Source organism: Cervus elaphus, chromosome 33 (assembly GCF_910594005.1).
Source record: "Cervus elaphus chromosome 33, mCerEla1.1, whole genome shotgun sequence".
Taxonomy (NCBI): Eukaryota; Metazoa; Chordata; class Mammalia; order Artiodactyla; family Cervidae; genus Cervus; species Cervus elaphus.
The window spans coordinates 9,593,314-9,607,493 of NC_057847.1; the positions used below are offsets into that span (position 1 = coordinate 9,593,314).

The 14,180-nt window shown below is 36.7% G+C and overlaps 1 protein-coding gene across 1 annotated transcript in view; it reads left to right on the forward strand.

Moving 5' to 3' along the window:
* MAP3K2 (mitogen-activated protein kinase kinase kinase 2) overlaps nucleotides 1–12,414 on the forward strand; it is an 87,906-nt gene extending 75,492 nt beyond the window's left edge. Inside the window, exons 16-17 of the mRNA XM_043894776.1 lie at nucleotides 824–1,001; nucleotides 3,500–12,414. Coding sequence (XP_043750711.1) covers nucleotides 824–1,001; nucleotides 3,500–3,725 — 404 coding nt within the window. The 3' untranslated portion in view covers nucleotides 3,726–12,414. The remainder of the gene's footprint in view (nucleotides 1–823; nucleotides 1,002–3,499) is intronic.
* Nucleotides 12,415–14,180: the final 1,766 nt, after the last annotated feature.

The window sequence follows — 14,180 nt, forward strand, 5'->3', positions numbered from 1 at the left end:
GAGGGACACAGGAGCCAATAGAGAAGGGTTCCCAGTGGACAAAGCTGTAAACGACATGAGCCAAAACAAAAATAGTAATAAAGTCATTGGTTTATAACCCAAAGTAAAAAATAAATATTCACATATTCAGATTGATAGAAATGGATGGTTGAATAAATAGGAAAGAAGAGACAAATCTCCCATGCAGAATAATTCCAAATAATATATGTAACTGCTAAGCCTAGAGCATAATTTCTCACTCCCTTATACATAGTGAACTTCTTCCAGAGAGCTTCGTATGGAAGGGGGAAAGAGTAACTTTACAGTGGAGGACTCTGTAAACACTTTCTCAGCTCAGCAATCCTGGTTAGTTTATAATAAAGTTAAAAGTTTGTTATAGAAGCAAATGAAATTTTAGGAGATGCTACGTTCCCAGGGAAATAATCCTATAGACATGGGCTTCTTGCTTTATAACAGAGGCTATGGCCAGGAGCCTGCTATTGCTTTCATCATCCTTCTCTGAACTTCCCATTCCTTTTTTTTGAACTTCCCATTCTTAGTCCTTTTCCCCTCCCACTTGCACCAGCCCTTTTCAGTGGGAGAACCTTTTCTTAGGTCCGGAAGCACACAGTGACACTAAATTTTCATTGTTCCATATGAGAAATCTTTAATATACACTGACCTTACACCTGGCATTATGCCAGGCACTATTCAGAGGTGCAAAGCAGCCTGATTTTGGAGACAGATTGAAGAGTCCAAGTAATTTTCTGCCTTTTTCTATTATATTATGTTATATTCCAGATTGTCAATAAAAATAATGAAATGAGGGTATTTCTTGTTTTAGGTGCAAATATTCTGCGAGATTCAACAGGCAACGTCAAACTAGGAGATTTTGGGGCCAGCAAACGGCTTCAAACCATCTGTCTTTCAGGGACGGGAATGAAGTCTGTCACAGGCACACCGTACTGGATGAGCCCTGAAGTGATTAGTGGAGAAGGCTATGGCAGAAAAGCAGATATCTGGTAGGTTTTGATGTGGGGTTTGCCTTAAAACACAAAACTTATTAACATATTTCCACTCAGGATGGAAATTATTGAAATGAACTTAAATTCTTTTTTGTACTTTTGAAATAGGATGTCAGGATTACAAGGGTTGATATCATTTTAATTATGCCCTTTGAGGCTTAGTAACTGACCAAATAAATAGAGCTTTCGAATCATTTTTTTCATTCTTTAGGAAGGATTTCATCTTGAGAAAACTTCAGCATTAGAAAACTGTCTTCATTTTATTTACCAGATGAACTTTTAAAATACTTAATCTTTATTGTTAGTCTTATAATTCAGTTAACCTTTAATTGCTTAATAATTTTAAGTTAGAACATAGAACAGTCATTTCCTACTTCCCATTGAGAAAAGTGGGTTTTTTTTCTTTGGTGTTTATTGGTATTTATTGAAGTGGAGAAGAGAAGGTTTCTCTCTGTGACCACTGCAGAGCTAGGAAGTGAGGGGAGTCTCTGTTCCTCCCCTTGCCGTTCACTAAAGGTCACTCTGGTTTATCCTTAATCAAGTTCTCACTGCCCGCCAGCCCCTGAGCCTGCGTCTGGGCACCCTGAGAGGTTAGCCGCTCTCTACACCCTTTCCATTGTGCAGCTCTAGAGTCTCTTCCGCCTGCTTCTCAGCCCCAGTTACTTAAGATGAGCTCTTTTGAGTAAAGTTTTTAATAGGTACTCATTTTAGACACCTAAAGACAGAGAATTTCTAATGTTGCTATTCTTTGTAAGATAAAGACAAAAAAACACTTACATTCAGTGGCAGGCTAGAGAATTATATCGAGCAAAACTTATGAATAATATTCTGTGCCTAACAAATTTGAGAGCTTAAATTGCAGTTTGTTTTCATTGATTTTTGTGTTTGAAGGACAGGTTTGGGTTCTTGTTTTTAGTTGAAACATAAGCTGTGTATTTTTTTTAACAAGATAATAGCACAGTAATTTAGTTGTAACAAAGCCATCAACAGAGCCATATAGAAACAAAACTAAAGGTATTGCTTTAGATTGATTATCTCCCTTAAATAGGAAAAATTTAACCTGTTAGTCTAGTGGTTCTCAAACCTATCCACACATTTGAGAAATGGAGGGAAGGAGGAGGATTAGTGCTTAAAAATTTAGCTATACCCAGAGCCCATCTCAGAACAATTATATGTGAGTATCTCAAGAGTGGGGCCCAGGCAAAGATTTCTGAAGTGTTGTCAGGTTTGAGAAGTACAAGTCTAAAGTAATAAGCAATAAAAACCATGCCTTCAAAGCAATTCGAAAGCACAAAGTTAAAAAAATAAATATGGTAAATTTCTTTTCTCTTATCCTAGCAAGAGGAGGAGGGAAGCACCAATTGATTTCTCATTATTTTTTATCCATTTTTGATTGCCCAGATTGGAGTTTAACAGACATCAAATATTGAAAGTTATACAAATGTATTATATGCTACAATTCTCACTACTTTACATTTAGAAAGCTCTTCTAAGATAGTACCAGCTTTTGGAAAGAAAAGCACTTTTTAAAGTTTGCATAAATGAAAAAAAAAAAAAAAGTTTGCATAAATGTTTAAGTTGGCTGTTGGCTCAGCTAAAAGTCAATGTAATGCACTAAAAGGCATTTTATTAGTAACAGTTATTATAAAACTATTCATTTCATGTACCACAAATTTAACTTTTTGGTGCAACAAGAAGAATATTTGAGTTTTTCCCATCTATTTCTATAGCTGTCAGAATTCATTGAAATGCAGACTCAAAACATAAATTTTTCTTCAAGACTGCATACGTAAAATACTTTTCCTATAACTGCACTATATCCCTGACAGATCCCTACTGGGGAGTTCAGTAGTGACTACAGGCATACTTATCTTTAAAACAACTTTTTTCTCATTGTTTGGGTTTGGGATTGATACCAAGTTTGGAAAAAGATGTTTCATTAAGATTACATAAATTCACTTAAAAATGTCTCCTCAAATTTAAAAACCCTGTTTTCTTCAGCTCCTTCTGTCAGGTCTCCATGTCAGTCGATCTGAACTACATCCTTCTTGCCCTGAAGCGCTCTTCTCTCGGGTTGTCTCCGTTTGTCCCTCCGTGATTCTCCTCCAGACTGGGAGGGGGCCTGGTGCCTGGGAGCAGGTGTCCCGGCCATCACGCTGTTGGCCGGGCCAGCTGAGGCCTCGGTCACTGCTTTCGTTTTGGTGCTTCACAGCGGCTCCAAGGCCCCTCAGGGCTGCTGGGGATACGGACAGTCCGGAGCAGGGGCCCTTCAGAGGCATGTAGAATGTCAGCCTCAGAGCCCAGCGGCTCCACAACGGGTGCTGAGGGCCTTGACCTCAGTTACGGTTGTCTGTAATCACAGCCTTGTAATGAAGTTTACCCTTGAAACCAAGTCATATTTAAATGTATATGAACTTCACACGTTTCTCATTTCATAGGTAGGTAACTGACCTTCATGATGATGTTTGTGTAAGTTTTTTTTTCTCCCCTCTCAGGAGCGTGGGCTGTACTGTGGTAGAAATGCTAACTGAAAAGCCTCCTTGGGCCGAGTTTGAAGCGATGGCTGCCATCTTTAAAATCGCCACTCAGCCAACGAACCCAAAGCTGCCACCTCACGTCTCAGACTACACTCGAGATTTCCTCAAACGGATTTTTGTAGAGGCCAAGCTGAGACCATCCGCTGACGACCTTCTGAGGCACATGTTTGTGCACTGTCACTAGCGGCTGGCAGCCTCTCCTGTGCCTCTGCCCAGCTCCCATCTGTCCATTCACCTTCTCTCTGACTGCACTTTCTCTTTTTTACAAAAAAGAGAGATGGGGGAGGAAAAAAAAGACAAGAGGGAAAAGTGTTTCTCTTGATTCTTGGTTAAATTTGATTATTAATAATAATAGTAACCTAAATTTTTTATATTTAATCTTTTTTTCCCTTACAAGAACTTGAAACTTTTTTTTTTTAATTTTTATAATGTACTGATGTGGTTCAGAGACATACAGCACTTTAGTACATAGTCACTCTTTTTAGTACAAAAAAATCATTGGAATACCTAAAGATTGTAGAGTCTTTCCCTGTGTCACTGACAGATTGGCAGTGATGGGGAGACATGGAAAACAAGAAGAGAAAAATGATGTATAATTTGTAGTTTTTAGTGATAGTATTTAAAATAGATTCTCGTTTGTGGGGTTGAGCCCTAAACTTGAGTTTAGGATAGGTACTCAACTGAAAGAATATAGGTTCCTTCTTGTATCTGTATTCTTTAGATCCTAACCTCTGTCTACCAAGCTTTTTGCTCAGTAGGAATCTTGATAGAAAATATGAATCTCTAGAGGTATGTTTATTTGTTAATCCTAACCAGTATAATAAGCAAATACACTATAATAGATCCATATTACTGGAATCTATAAACCTTGAGGGATAGCTTTCTGCTTAAAAAAGAAAAAAAAAGGATACTGTTTTATTTTAAAGCAGATATGTGAAGTCAATAAGCAAATCCAAATTAAAAGATAGAAGACTGCTCTAATGAAATGTGTGAGAGTCGAAGAGACCAAATTTGCCAGTCAACAGAAATAATGAAGAGAACTGAGTGTTGTTCAGTGTATTTTAAACTGTGTTCTTTACCTGAGGGGGAAGTCCCAAAATTAAGGGAAAGGAGAAATAAAATCATATATACTGTATCTTTCTGATTCTAGCTCCTGATTCCCCATAGATAAACATTCTTTAGGAACTAAGAGTTTAACCTGGAGTATCCGTGTTTTAAAAGCTAATGTCGTGAGATAAAACCCTTGTTCTTTGGATCACAGAGTAGTAAAGTACCTCAAAAAACAGTTACCGTGTAAAACAGTGGTTTTCATGGCTGGGGTGGGGATAATTTTACCTGGCATTTGGCAATGCCTGGAGACATTTTTGGTTGTCATAAAAAAGAGGATGCTAGAGGCCAGGGATGCTGCTAAGCAAACTAAAATACACAAGAACAGCACCTCCCTTCCCCCATCAAAAAGTTATCCTCCCCAGATATTAAAAGTGCTGAAGCTGCGAATCCCTGAGATAAATACTAGCCCTGGTTATAAACCGAAAATGCCTATATACAAAGCAGGTTCCTTGCAAAAAGTAAATTTCAGAGAGTGATATAGTGCATAATGAGGGTTTTACAAGAGCAGATAATCACTACTTCAAGTCAAGGGTGAATGATCTGTACAAACAGCAAAGAACAACCCTTTTCTTACCAGCTGCATATTGCACCCAAATCAGTAACTTTCATTTTGGAAATAAAATTAACTTAAACATGGAGCCTATTGAATTCAGTCATCTGTATGTATGTATTCTTTCCTCGGAAGTCAGTTCATTCATAATTGTGGGAAAAGAAAGGCATATTAAAACAAAGTGTTAACTACTTTAAACGAAGGTTGAAAACTGCCAGATATTTCTAGCATAAGAGCCAAGGACATTAAGCAGAAAGAGACTACTGGGAAACTCCCACTATCTCTGATGGACTTGTGCTGCTGAAAAACATGAATGATATCAGTGGTTTGGCCACTTGCAATTTTTTTCAGCATATTAAAGCAAGGGCTAAGTACTTTAAGGGTCTAGAAAATAGTATTCTTCCTGGAGGCCCTCAATGTGATGCCTTTCATGGGATTCATAAGGGACTTGGGTATTTTATTTTCTGCTAAAAGGTATGCTTGTTTAGGAACTCTTTTAAAATACTTTGTTTCTGAAGTTGAGTAGATGTTGGTTTACTGTATCAAGGTCCTATCTGGCATTCCCTGTAGGAATATTTGAAATTCCACTAGCTAGTCTGAGAAGAAGTCAAAGCACAAATACAGCTGTTAAAGCTTCTCCTATTCCCATATAATGAAAGGAAACAGCTTGCAAGGAAGAACATGAATTAGTAGCCTACCTCCCACACCCCAGAAAATCAACTGCCAAATCTTGTGCTATAAACATAGTCCCCAAGGATGTGGATCTATTATAATTTCTTCATCTTTTACGAGTGAAGGCATCTCTTCTACTTGAGCAAGACCGTGGTATCTGGACCATTGGGCTTTTCCTTCCTTTGTGTTGTGTGTTTGTGATTTCCTTTTGGCTCATTTTTGGTCTGTCAGGGTAATCAGCAGTGCAGAATATGAGGCAAGTGCTCTTTAAAGAGAAACCTTGGGAAACTGTGAAACCCAAAGCAAAATGTTTGCCTTTTTCAGTCTCTATTTCCAAAATGCTATAGAAAATAAAATCACCAGAAAAGAAACTGCTATGTTAACACTGCTGCGTAAGACCTTTGTTTTATAAGAAAAATATTATTAGCTATGGAAAAGTATTGTTCTTTATGTAAAGACTTAAGAATAGACTAATAGTTTACAGAGTTATATAAAAATGTGATGTGAATTTATTTCATACAAGTTGTTAAAGGTACCAAAAACCACAAAAAGTTAATATATATAAAAACTACAAGAACAAAAAAGCTTAAAGTGGGGTGAGGTATGGTAAGATCAAAATTAAATTTAAAAAAGAAAATTTTGAAAGGAAACACATCTGTCAGGGGCTGTTAAATGTAACACTCCATTTTTTTCTTTCTAATAATGATATGGATCAACAAATGAAATTTGAACTTTTTAGGATGACTATAAATGTGTTTTGTTTTTTAAATGCACAACCTGATTCTTCTATACTGTAATGTTGCTTTGCTGAGGCTGGAAGATGACCGCACTGCTAACTTTGTGCCTTTAAAATGCGTTCTGCTTTGATAGTGGCAGACTTTTTGGTGCTGGAGAAGATTCACTAGCAGTGTTTTATGTGCTTTTCAGGATATACCTTTCTACTTAGGCCTTGAGAGATTCAATATGGCATGACTTAGGCTTGGACCAAATACAAGATCTTTTACATTGCACACAGATTATATTGAATAAAAGGGTTGAAAAATATCATAATGACTAATGTAAATTTTGATGATAATTCTTTAAAATGTATTTGAAAATATACAGACTTTGAAAGTTTCAATATGACGACCTTTAATTTTCCTCATTTACAAAACATGTTTCTAACCTGAGAAACGGTTGAAGACTACTGCCTTGGAAAGTTTTCAAAGGCATGACAACCTTACATAATTTATATGGATTGAAATGTTAATGCACAGGCTGAACTATAAAAGAAAAATTAAAACTTACTTCATAGTAAATTGAATTGGCTTTGAAGGAGTCTTTATCTTATTTCCAATAGAAGCTACATTTTAAAGGTGAAATTATTTCTTTAGAGTAGCTTTCTCTGCTACTTCAGCTCTTGTATATGTCAGGTCTGGTGTGTAGTATTTCTGAGATGGAAGTATAATAAGGTACATGAAATTACTGAGAAAATAAAATTTGAATAGTTTATAGGGACAACCAAGCTTGGGAGCAAAAGCAAAGACATTTGCCAGATGCAGACTCCTTGGCCCACAGCAGAGTTCTTTGTCAGTGATTTCATTTGGGACCAATAGTTTGATATAAAATCACCTAGTATCAGCCAAGTATAGGGAGCTATCAATTTTTTTTTTAACATGGTGAGTCTTCTTCATTTACTTATTCAATATTGTGACTTACTATGTCAGGTATTAAATTAGCTTGTCCTTAAGGAGGTCACAGTCTAGGAGGAAAAAAATGGGCAAACAGTTGTTTTCTTGACATATCCTAACTCTGAAAAGTTCATCAATGATGTTTTAAACTGTTATTACTTACAAGGTGAGGGGAAAGCGATTTTGGGTGACCGTCAGCTGTTATAAACTGAACAACAGACAATAGAAGCACCCAGTTGAAGGGACCTGCACATGTCAGGCCCCCTCTCGCTCAGGACTCCCTCTGAAAACCCAGCCTCTGTTCAGACAGTTCCAGTGATGGGGGCATTTATTCCATTACATAGTAGTTTTTTCCCCCTGCTTTTTTCTTTTAAAGAAAAGAATATTTTCTTTTGGTCTGAATTATTAAAATACCCAAAACATCTGATAGAAATTGAATTCTGCCAACAGTGTTATTTATACTAAGATCAGGAAAATTTCTTGAGATTTTACTGTTTTATATGAAGTTTGGCCTTTGTTACAAATGTAATGTTCATATTTATTTGAATCTTAAGATTGGTTAAAATGTTAATGAAAAGCAGTTTAATTGTTAATTTTTCGTAGTGCCTTTTTCTCTGTATGCCTTAATTTTGTTTTATATCAATAATAATTCACATTACCCACCGAAATGAAAGTTTCTCCAAAATCAGTAGGCTTCAGGAGTTCATTTGGCCTTAGACTGTGTACTGGCCATTAAACTTTTCTTAATGCCTGCTTCCTCCTATCCTTTTCTACCTCTTTTTTAAAAAATATGTTAGAAGAGAAACATTAACATTGTTTTGTGATAGACACATTGCAGTTTTACTAGACACAAATTTCTAAGACAAGGATAGAAAGAGATATTTTAATTCTAAAGAGACATAGTAAATTATTTTCCAGGTTGATTACTTGATTTTTCAGTCACATTGGCACTGTTCAAATTCTTTGCATATCATGGTTCAGTTACAATTTTCAAAGAAGAACTGGAATGGTGGTTTTTGTCCTAAAGAAGTCATTTAAATGGTTTACAAATATTAAGGCAGTGAGACTTAGGGCAATGAGCAAGAAATCCAGGGATTGCAAATTCTAATCCTTACTTTTAAGCTAGCATTTTGACTAAAACTCTAGCTTTTCTGTGAAGAGAGAGAGAGAGAGAGAGAGAGTGTGTGTGTGTGTGTGGAGCTGGGGCAGGGGTGGGAAGGAAGGAAAGGTGTGAATGTCCAATTAGATTAGTCTCTGTTCTTGGAAGAACAATTTAAATATGTATAACCTACTGATGTTGGAATGCCAGCACATTTTCCACAAGTAGCTAGTACAAACAGTTGTTTAATAAAGGTATTTATTGTAAATTGCCAAGCTCTTGGTTGCTAAAAGTAGATTAAAATTGAATTTGTATGTGTGTATAATAGCTTATATATAATTCCTAAATAGAAAGTAATTGGTTTTGCATAGTTCCTCATGAGCTCTTTGGAATAGAAATTCTGCCAGACATTATCAAAACAAGCATCCTAGCTTACCAAGTGTTCAGAAGGAAATTGTTTTATACCTCTTTTTGGTTGGCTAGGGAAGGCGTGCTGTGAAGCTACTGTTCCTACTTGATAGTCGTCTTTAGCTTTGCTTTGACTTCTGCCGCAATCTGGACAGGATGCCATAATAGGTGTGGAAGTATGCCTAGCAACTCTGTTTTCACCTTTCAGAGCTGTAGTGGGTAGTGTGCTCTTAGGGAAGTTTAGAGAACCTTCTCTCGGTTGTAGTGAGAGTGGACATGGTTTAGTTTCAGAAAGTTGGGGGAGGAGTCATAGCTATAGTAAAGAATAAATTTTATCTTTGCTTGTATTACAGTCTCATGTAATTCTTCATATTTTTCAAAATTGTGCATTTTAATTGACAGTAATGCGATTTTTGTTCATAACAGAAAAGGCGTTAAATCAGTGAGTACTATTATTCCCTATGCCTAATCACTTCTTGTTTGTATTTACAGTCTGTATTATCAGAATCACTTTAAACCAAAGCTTTTATATTCTCTGCACACATAGCCAAAATGATTAGCACTGTTACTTCTGCCCAATTGTAAGCTAATAGTATAAAAATGATAAAACAGGTACTAGTAGAATTTGTATCTCAATCTATCCTTCAAGTTAAAGGACAGGTGCTTGGTGTTTGCATTTAGACATACAGAATTTACTTCAACTATTATGGAACTATATGGACATTACAAACTTGAGCTTGTACACGTGCCAATCTTAATGTCACTTGACCATAGATGCATATACATACACATTGATACACGATGCCTCAGGTTGGTGGCGTACTTTCTTCCTAGTGTCTTGACATTAATGAACTTGTGTTTGACTTGAGGGGCATTTCAGGAAAGTTGTGCAGAAAAGTAGGTTATGGACTTTTTGTGCCATAGACATTTTGGAAGATAAGGACAAGTCTGCTGTCCAGCATACATGCAGAATTTGTCCCTAAGTAGGATTTCTAAAGTCCCTTAATGCCAGTTGAGGACAGTAAAGTTTGTAACTATACTGAAAAGCACTTTTGTCTTCACTTATTTGTGTAACTAACTGTTGGTGATTTTAGCATTAGCATTGCTTGGAGGAGAGAGATAAATAACAAAATTACGTCTAACTCTGTTAGACACTTAGGCTTCGAAATAGATTTGTCATGTTCTCATTTTTCCAAAGACTTTTTTTCCACCTGGAATAAGAAAGAACAAGTGGAAACATTTGAGCTGGAAAGGTTTATGGGCAAAACAAAGTAGGCCAAACCCTTGCAATATACCCTGTTCAAGTGAAAGTGCAGTGTCTAAGGATAAGAATACTTCTTTAAAAACAAACACTTGTTTCTAATGCAATCTGAGTAAGTAAAAAGGTTTACATTTTTTCTATTGCTGTTGGTTTTAAAATTTGCTACCCTGCATTCTGAAATATTATAAAAGAGTTAATACCAAAAATACTTTTAATGTCTGACATCTCTTACATTTCACATGGTTCTTTTTATTCAAATATCATTGTAAATAAAAGTAAACTTGGATAAATATGAGAATAAACTTTTAATTGTTGCAAATTCTGATTATCAATTTGTAAATTTACCCTTTGACCTAATGTACATTTTTAAATGTAGCCATTAAATTCTCTATATTTAATCTATTAGTTTCTCTCTGTAAATGTTTTTAATCTCAGTTAAATGCTGGGCAGTTTATGTACAGAGGTGTTCTTTTCCTATCAAGGTTGACTTTTTTGCACATTTTTGGAAATGTTTAATTTGTACACTGATTTACTACTCTGACCAATAATTGTTGATGGGTGTGTGAGCATTGTGAATGCGTGCATTGAACTACTGTCTGTGTCTCTATGTTTAAACTTCTTTCAAGATGCAGCCATCAGTGACTGCATTGCTATTACTGATTTAGATGGACTTTCATGCTTTTACAAAGTATACTTAGCTATGGTTCTATCTTTGTTGAGAACTCAGGAGTTCAACATCACTTTCTGATTTTATATGTATTCTAAAATCCATGACTAAGTTGAAAGTATGCTTGTAACTCTGTGTATTGGGGGATGTGTGTGCGGAGATGTCTTTTTCTGTCTGTAGGTACGTGTATATATCCCAGTAATTTCTTATTTTCATTTCTACATTTTTATGAACTTGTTTTATAAGGGTACTGTTTAGTTAGAATAATTAAATATATATAAAGCTTTCTGAGAGATTATTTACTATATGAATATATTTTCAGCTGGCTGATCAAAACTATTTTCTTAATTTTGTTTTTACCATTCAAAATGTATTTGTATTTCCACAGTTGATTGCAGATTTACTTAGATATCTATCAATTAAAATACTCTTGCAGAGAACATTGAATTCTTATTGAGAATCCTATGAAATGCAAATTAAGAGAAAAAAATAGGTTTTAAGCAGTAGCAAAAACACTGTCCACTAAAACAGCCTTTGAATTCTCAGAGCTATGAAAAAATGTGAGAAACTAAATTATTTCGAAGAGATGTCAAGGCTTTTATATCTCCAGTTGCTGTTGGCCTGTCCTACTGTTTTTGAATATTTCTTTTATTCTACCCCAAAGATTTTCACTTTCAGTTTTCTTCTTTCTGGGCAAGGTCAGACCTCACTCATAAAACAATATATTGAAAAATTGTGATTCTCTGTGATTGACTATAAATTGGTTTAGAAATGTCCAAATATACATTATTGTCTCTTTATACCATATTTTGTATTTTAAATAACTGGCAGAAAAGGAATTGGGAATTAAATTTCCAATCTGACAATGTTGTTGTACTTAAGGAAAACCTTGTTTTTAATATGCGGTATCATGTAAAATTACTTATGTTAGGAATAGAGTCCACTGTTGAAGTTGAATGTCACTAAGCTTATGTTATAAGGAGCCGATATGATTAGAAAAACCTACCAGAAGCCAGACACAGTGTGGTATGTGCCACATTTCATGCACATTTGACTTTGTGTTCATTCAAAATTGTGCTTGTAAAAATGTATAAAATTTCTGAGTTTTACAGTTTTTATGTACTTGTTTTTTCTTGCTGGTAAATAGCTTTTTTTTTTAAATCTAATGTGAAAGAAACCATGTTTATATTTTGTTAGTGATCAATGACTTTGTTTATATGGAAATTTGTATATTGTTGGCACACATCTTTGTTTAGATTTATCGTGCATGAAGGCCTGCAATAATTAGCACAATGAAAATTGCTTTTTCTTACATGTTCATTTTTTGAAAGATTGTGGTGCAAAGGCTTACTCTAAGTAACCTTCTGGACTATGGAATGAATATAAATGAATGGCACTTTGAGTGTTAATAAAGCTGATATTTATTTCCACTGTGATTGCTTTGTCCACAGCTCTTCTTGGACACACTGTTGTCTCTCCTCTGCCTGATTTGATCACTTTCTAGGAGACAGCCTAGAAACATTGCAACTAAATCTTCCCAAGATAGAAGTCTGTAAGGTTCTCCTCAACACATGCTCTGGCATATTTCTCTGTAGATACTTTGATTACCCATCAGGAATTAAGGGTGACTGAAAACAAAAAGCCTACTGTCAGAGGGTAAAGAATGGACACTCCCACAGTATTGGAGATCATTTAACACTGTCACATAGAGGGCAGCTTAGCAATACCAAGTAAAAAGCCTTAGAGGCTTGTATATCCTCTGGCCCAACAGTTTTTGTGTATAGGAATATGATTGCAGATGTGCTAAAATATATCTATAAAAGCCCCAAATTGAGTTCTACATGTTCAGTACTCGGGGCTATTGTAACAAAGTACTGCAAACTGGCTGGCTTGTTTTAGCTGTAGAGGCTCTAAGGCCAAAGTTAAGGTGGGCTTCTCAGGTTGCTCAGTGGTAAAGAATCTACCTGCAGCGCAGGAGACATGAGTTTGATTCCTGGGTCCAGAAGATCCCCTGAAGGAGGAAATGGCAACCCACTCCAGTATTCTTGCCAGGAAAATCCCAGAGGAGCCTTGGCAGGGTGGGGGAGTCTACAGTCTGTGGGGTCACAGTGGGACATGACCGAGCATAAGCACACACAACACACGCAAGGTATCATCAGGGGCGTGCTTCCCCTTAAACCTGTAGGGGAGTCCTTCCTTGCCTCTTTCTAGCTTCTGGTAGCCCCAGGCATTCTTGGCATGTGGCTGTAACTCCATCTCTGCCTCCTGTCTTCATGTGGTGGTCTCCCTCTGTTTCTTTTTTAAATAAGGACACCAGTCATGTAGTATCAGGGCCCGCCGTAATGATCTCGTTTTAACTTGATTACCTGTAAAGACTGTATTTCCAAATAAGGTCACATTCTGAGGTACTGGAGGTTAGGATTTCAAAATATCTTTTTGTGGGAAACACATACTGCAGGTATATTTTTCCCAGGTACCAAATACTTTCACCCCATCCCAACTTTCCCTAACTTTCACCCCATCCCAACTTCCCCCAGAGTCTTATTCCAACATCAACCCTTAAGTCCATATATGTTACTAAACTTCAGTTCAGTCAGTTCAGTTGCTCAGTCATGTCTGACTCTGCGACTCCACGGACTGTAGCACGCCAGGCTTCCCTGTCCATCACCAACTCCCAGAGTTTGCTCAAACTCATGTCCATCCAGTCGGTGATGCCATCTAACCATCTCATCCTCTGTCATTCCCTTCTCCTTCTGCCCTCAATCTTTCCCCGCATCAGGGTCTTTTCCAATGAGTCAGCTCTTCTCAGCAGGTGGCCTAAGTATTGGAACTTCCTTAAATAGTCATGAAACATTAATTTTTTAATGTTTTTCCAATAGTCATGAATGGTTGTGAGAGTCAGCTATGCTTTTTCCAGTAGTCATGTATGGATGTGAGAGTTGGACCATAAAGAAGGCTGAGTGCTGAAGCACTGATGCTTTTGAACTGTGGTGTTGAAGAAGACTCCTGAGAGTCCCTTGGACTGTAGGTAGATCAAACTGCTGCTGCTGCTAAGTCGCTTCAGTTGTGTTTGACTGTGTGCAATGCCACAGACGGCAGCCCACCAGGCTCCTCTGTCCCTGGGATTCTCCAGGCAAGAATACTGGAGTGGGTTGCCATTTCCTTTTCCAATGCATGAAGGTGAAAAGTGAAAGTGAAGTCG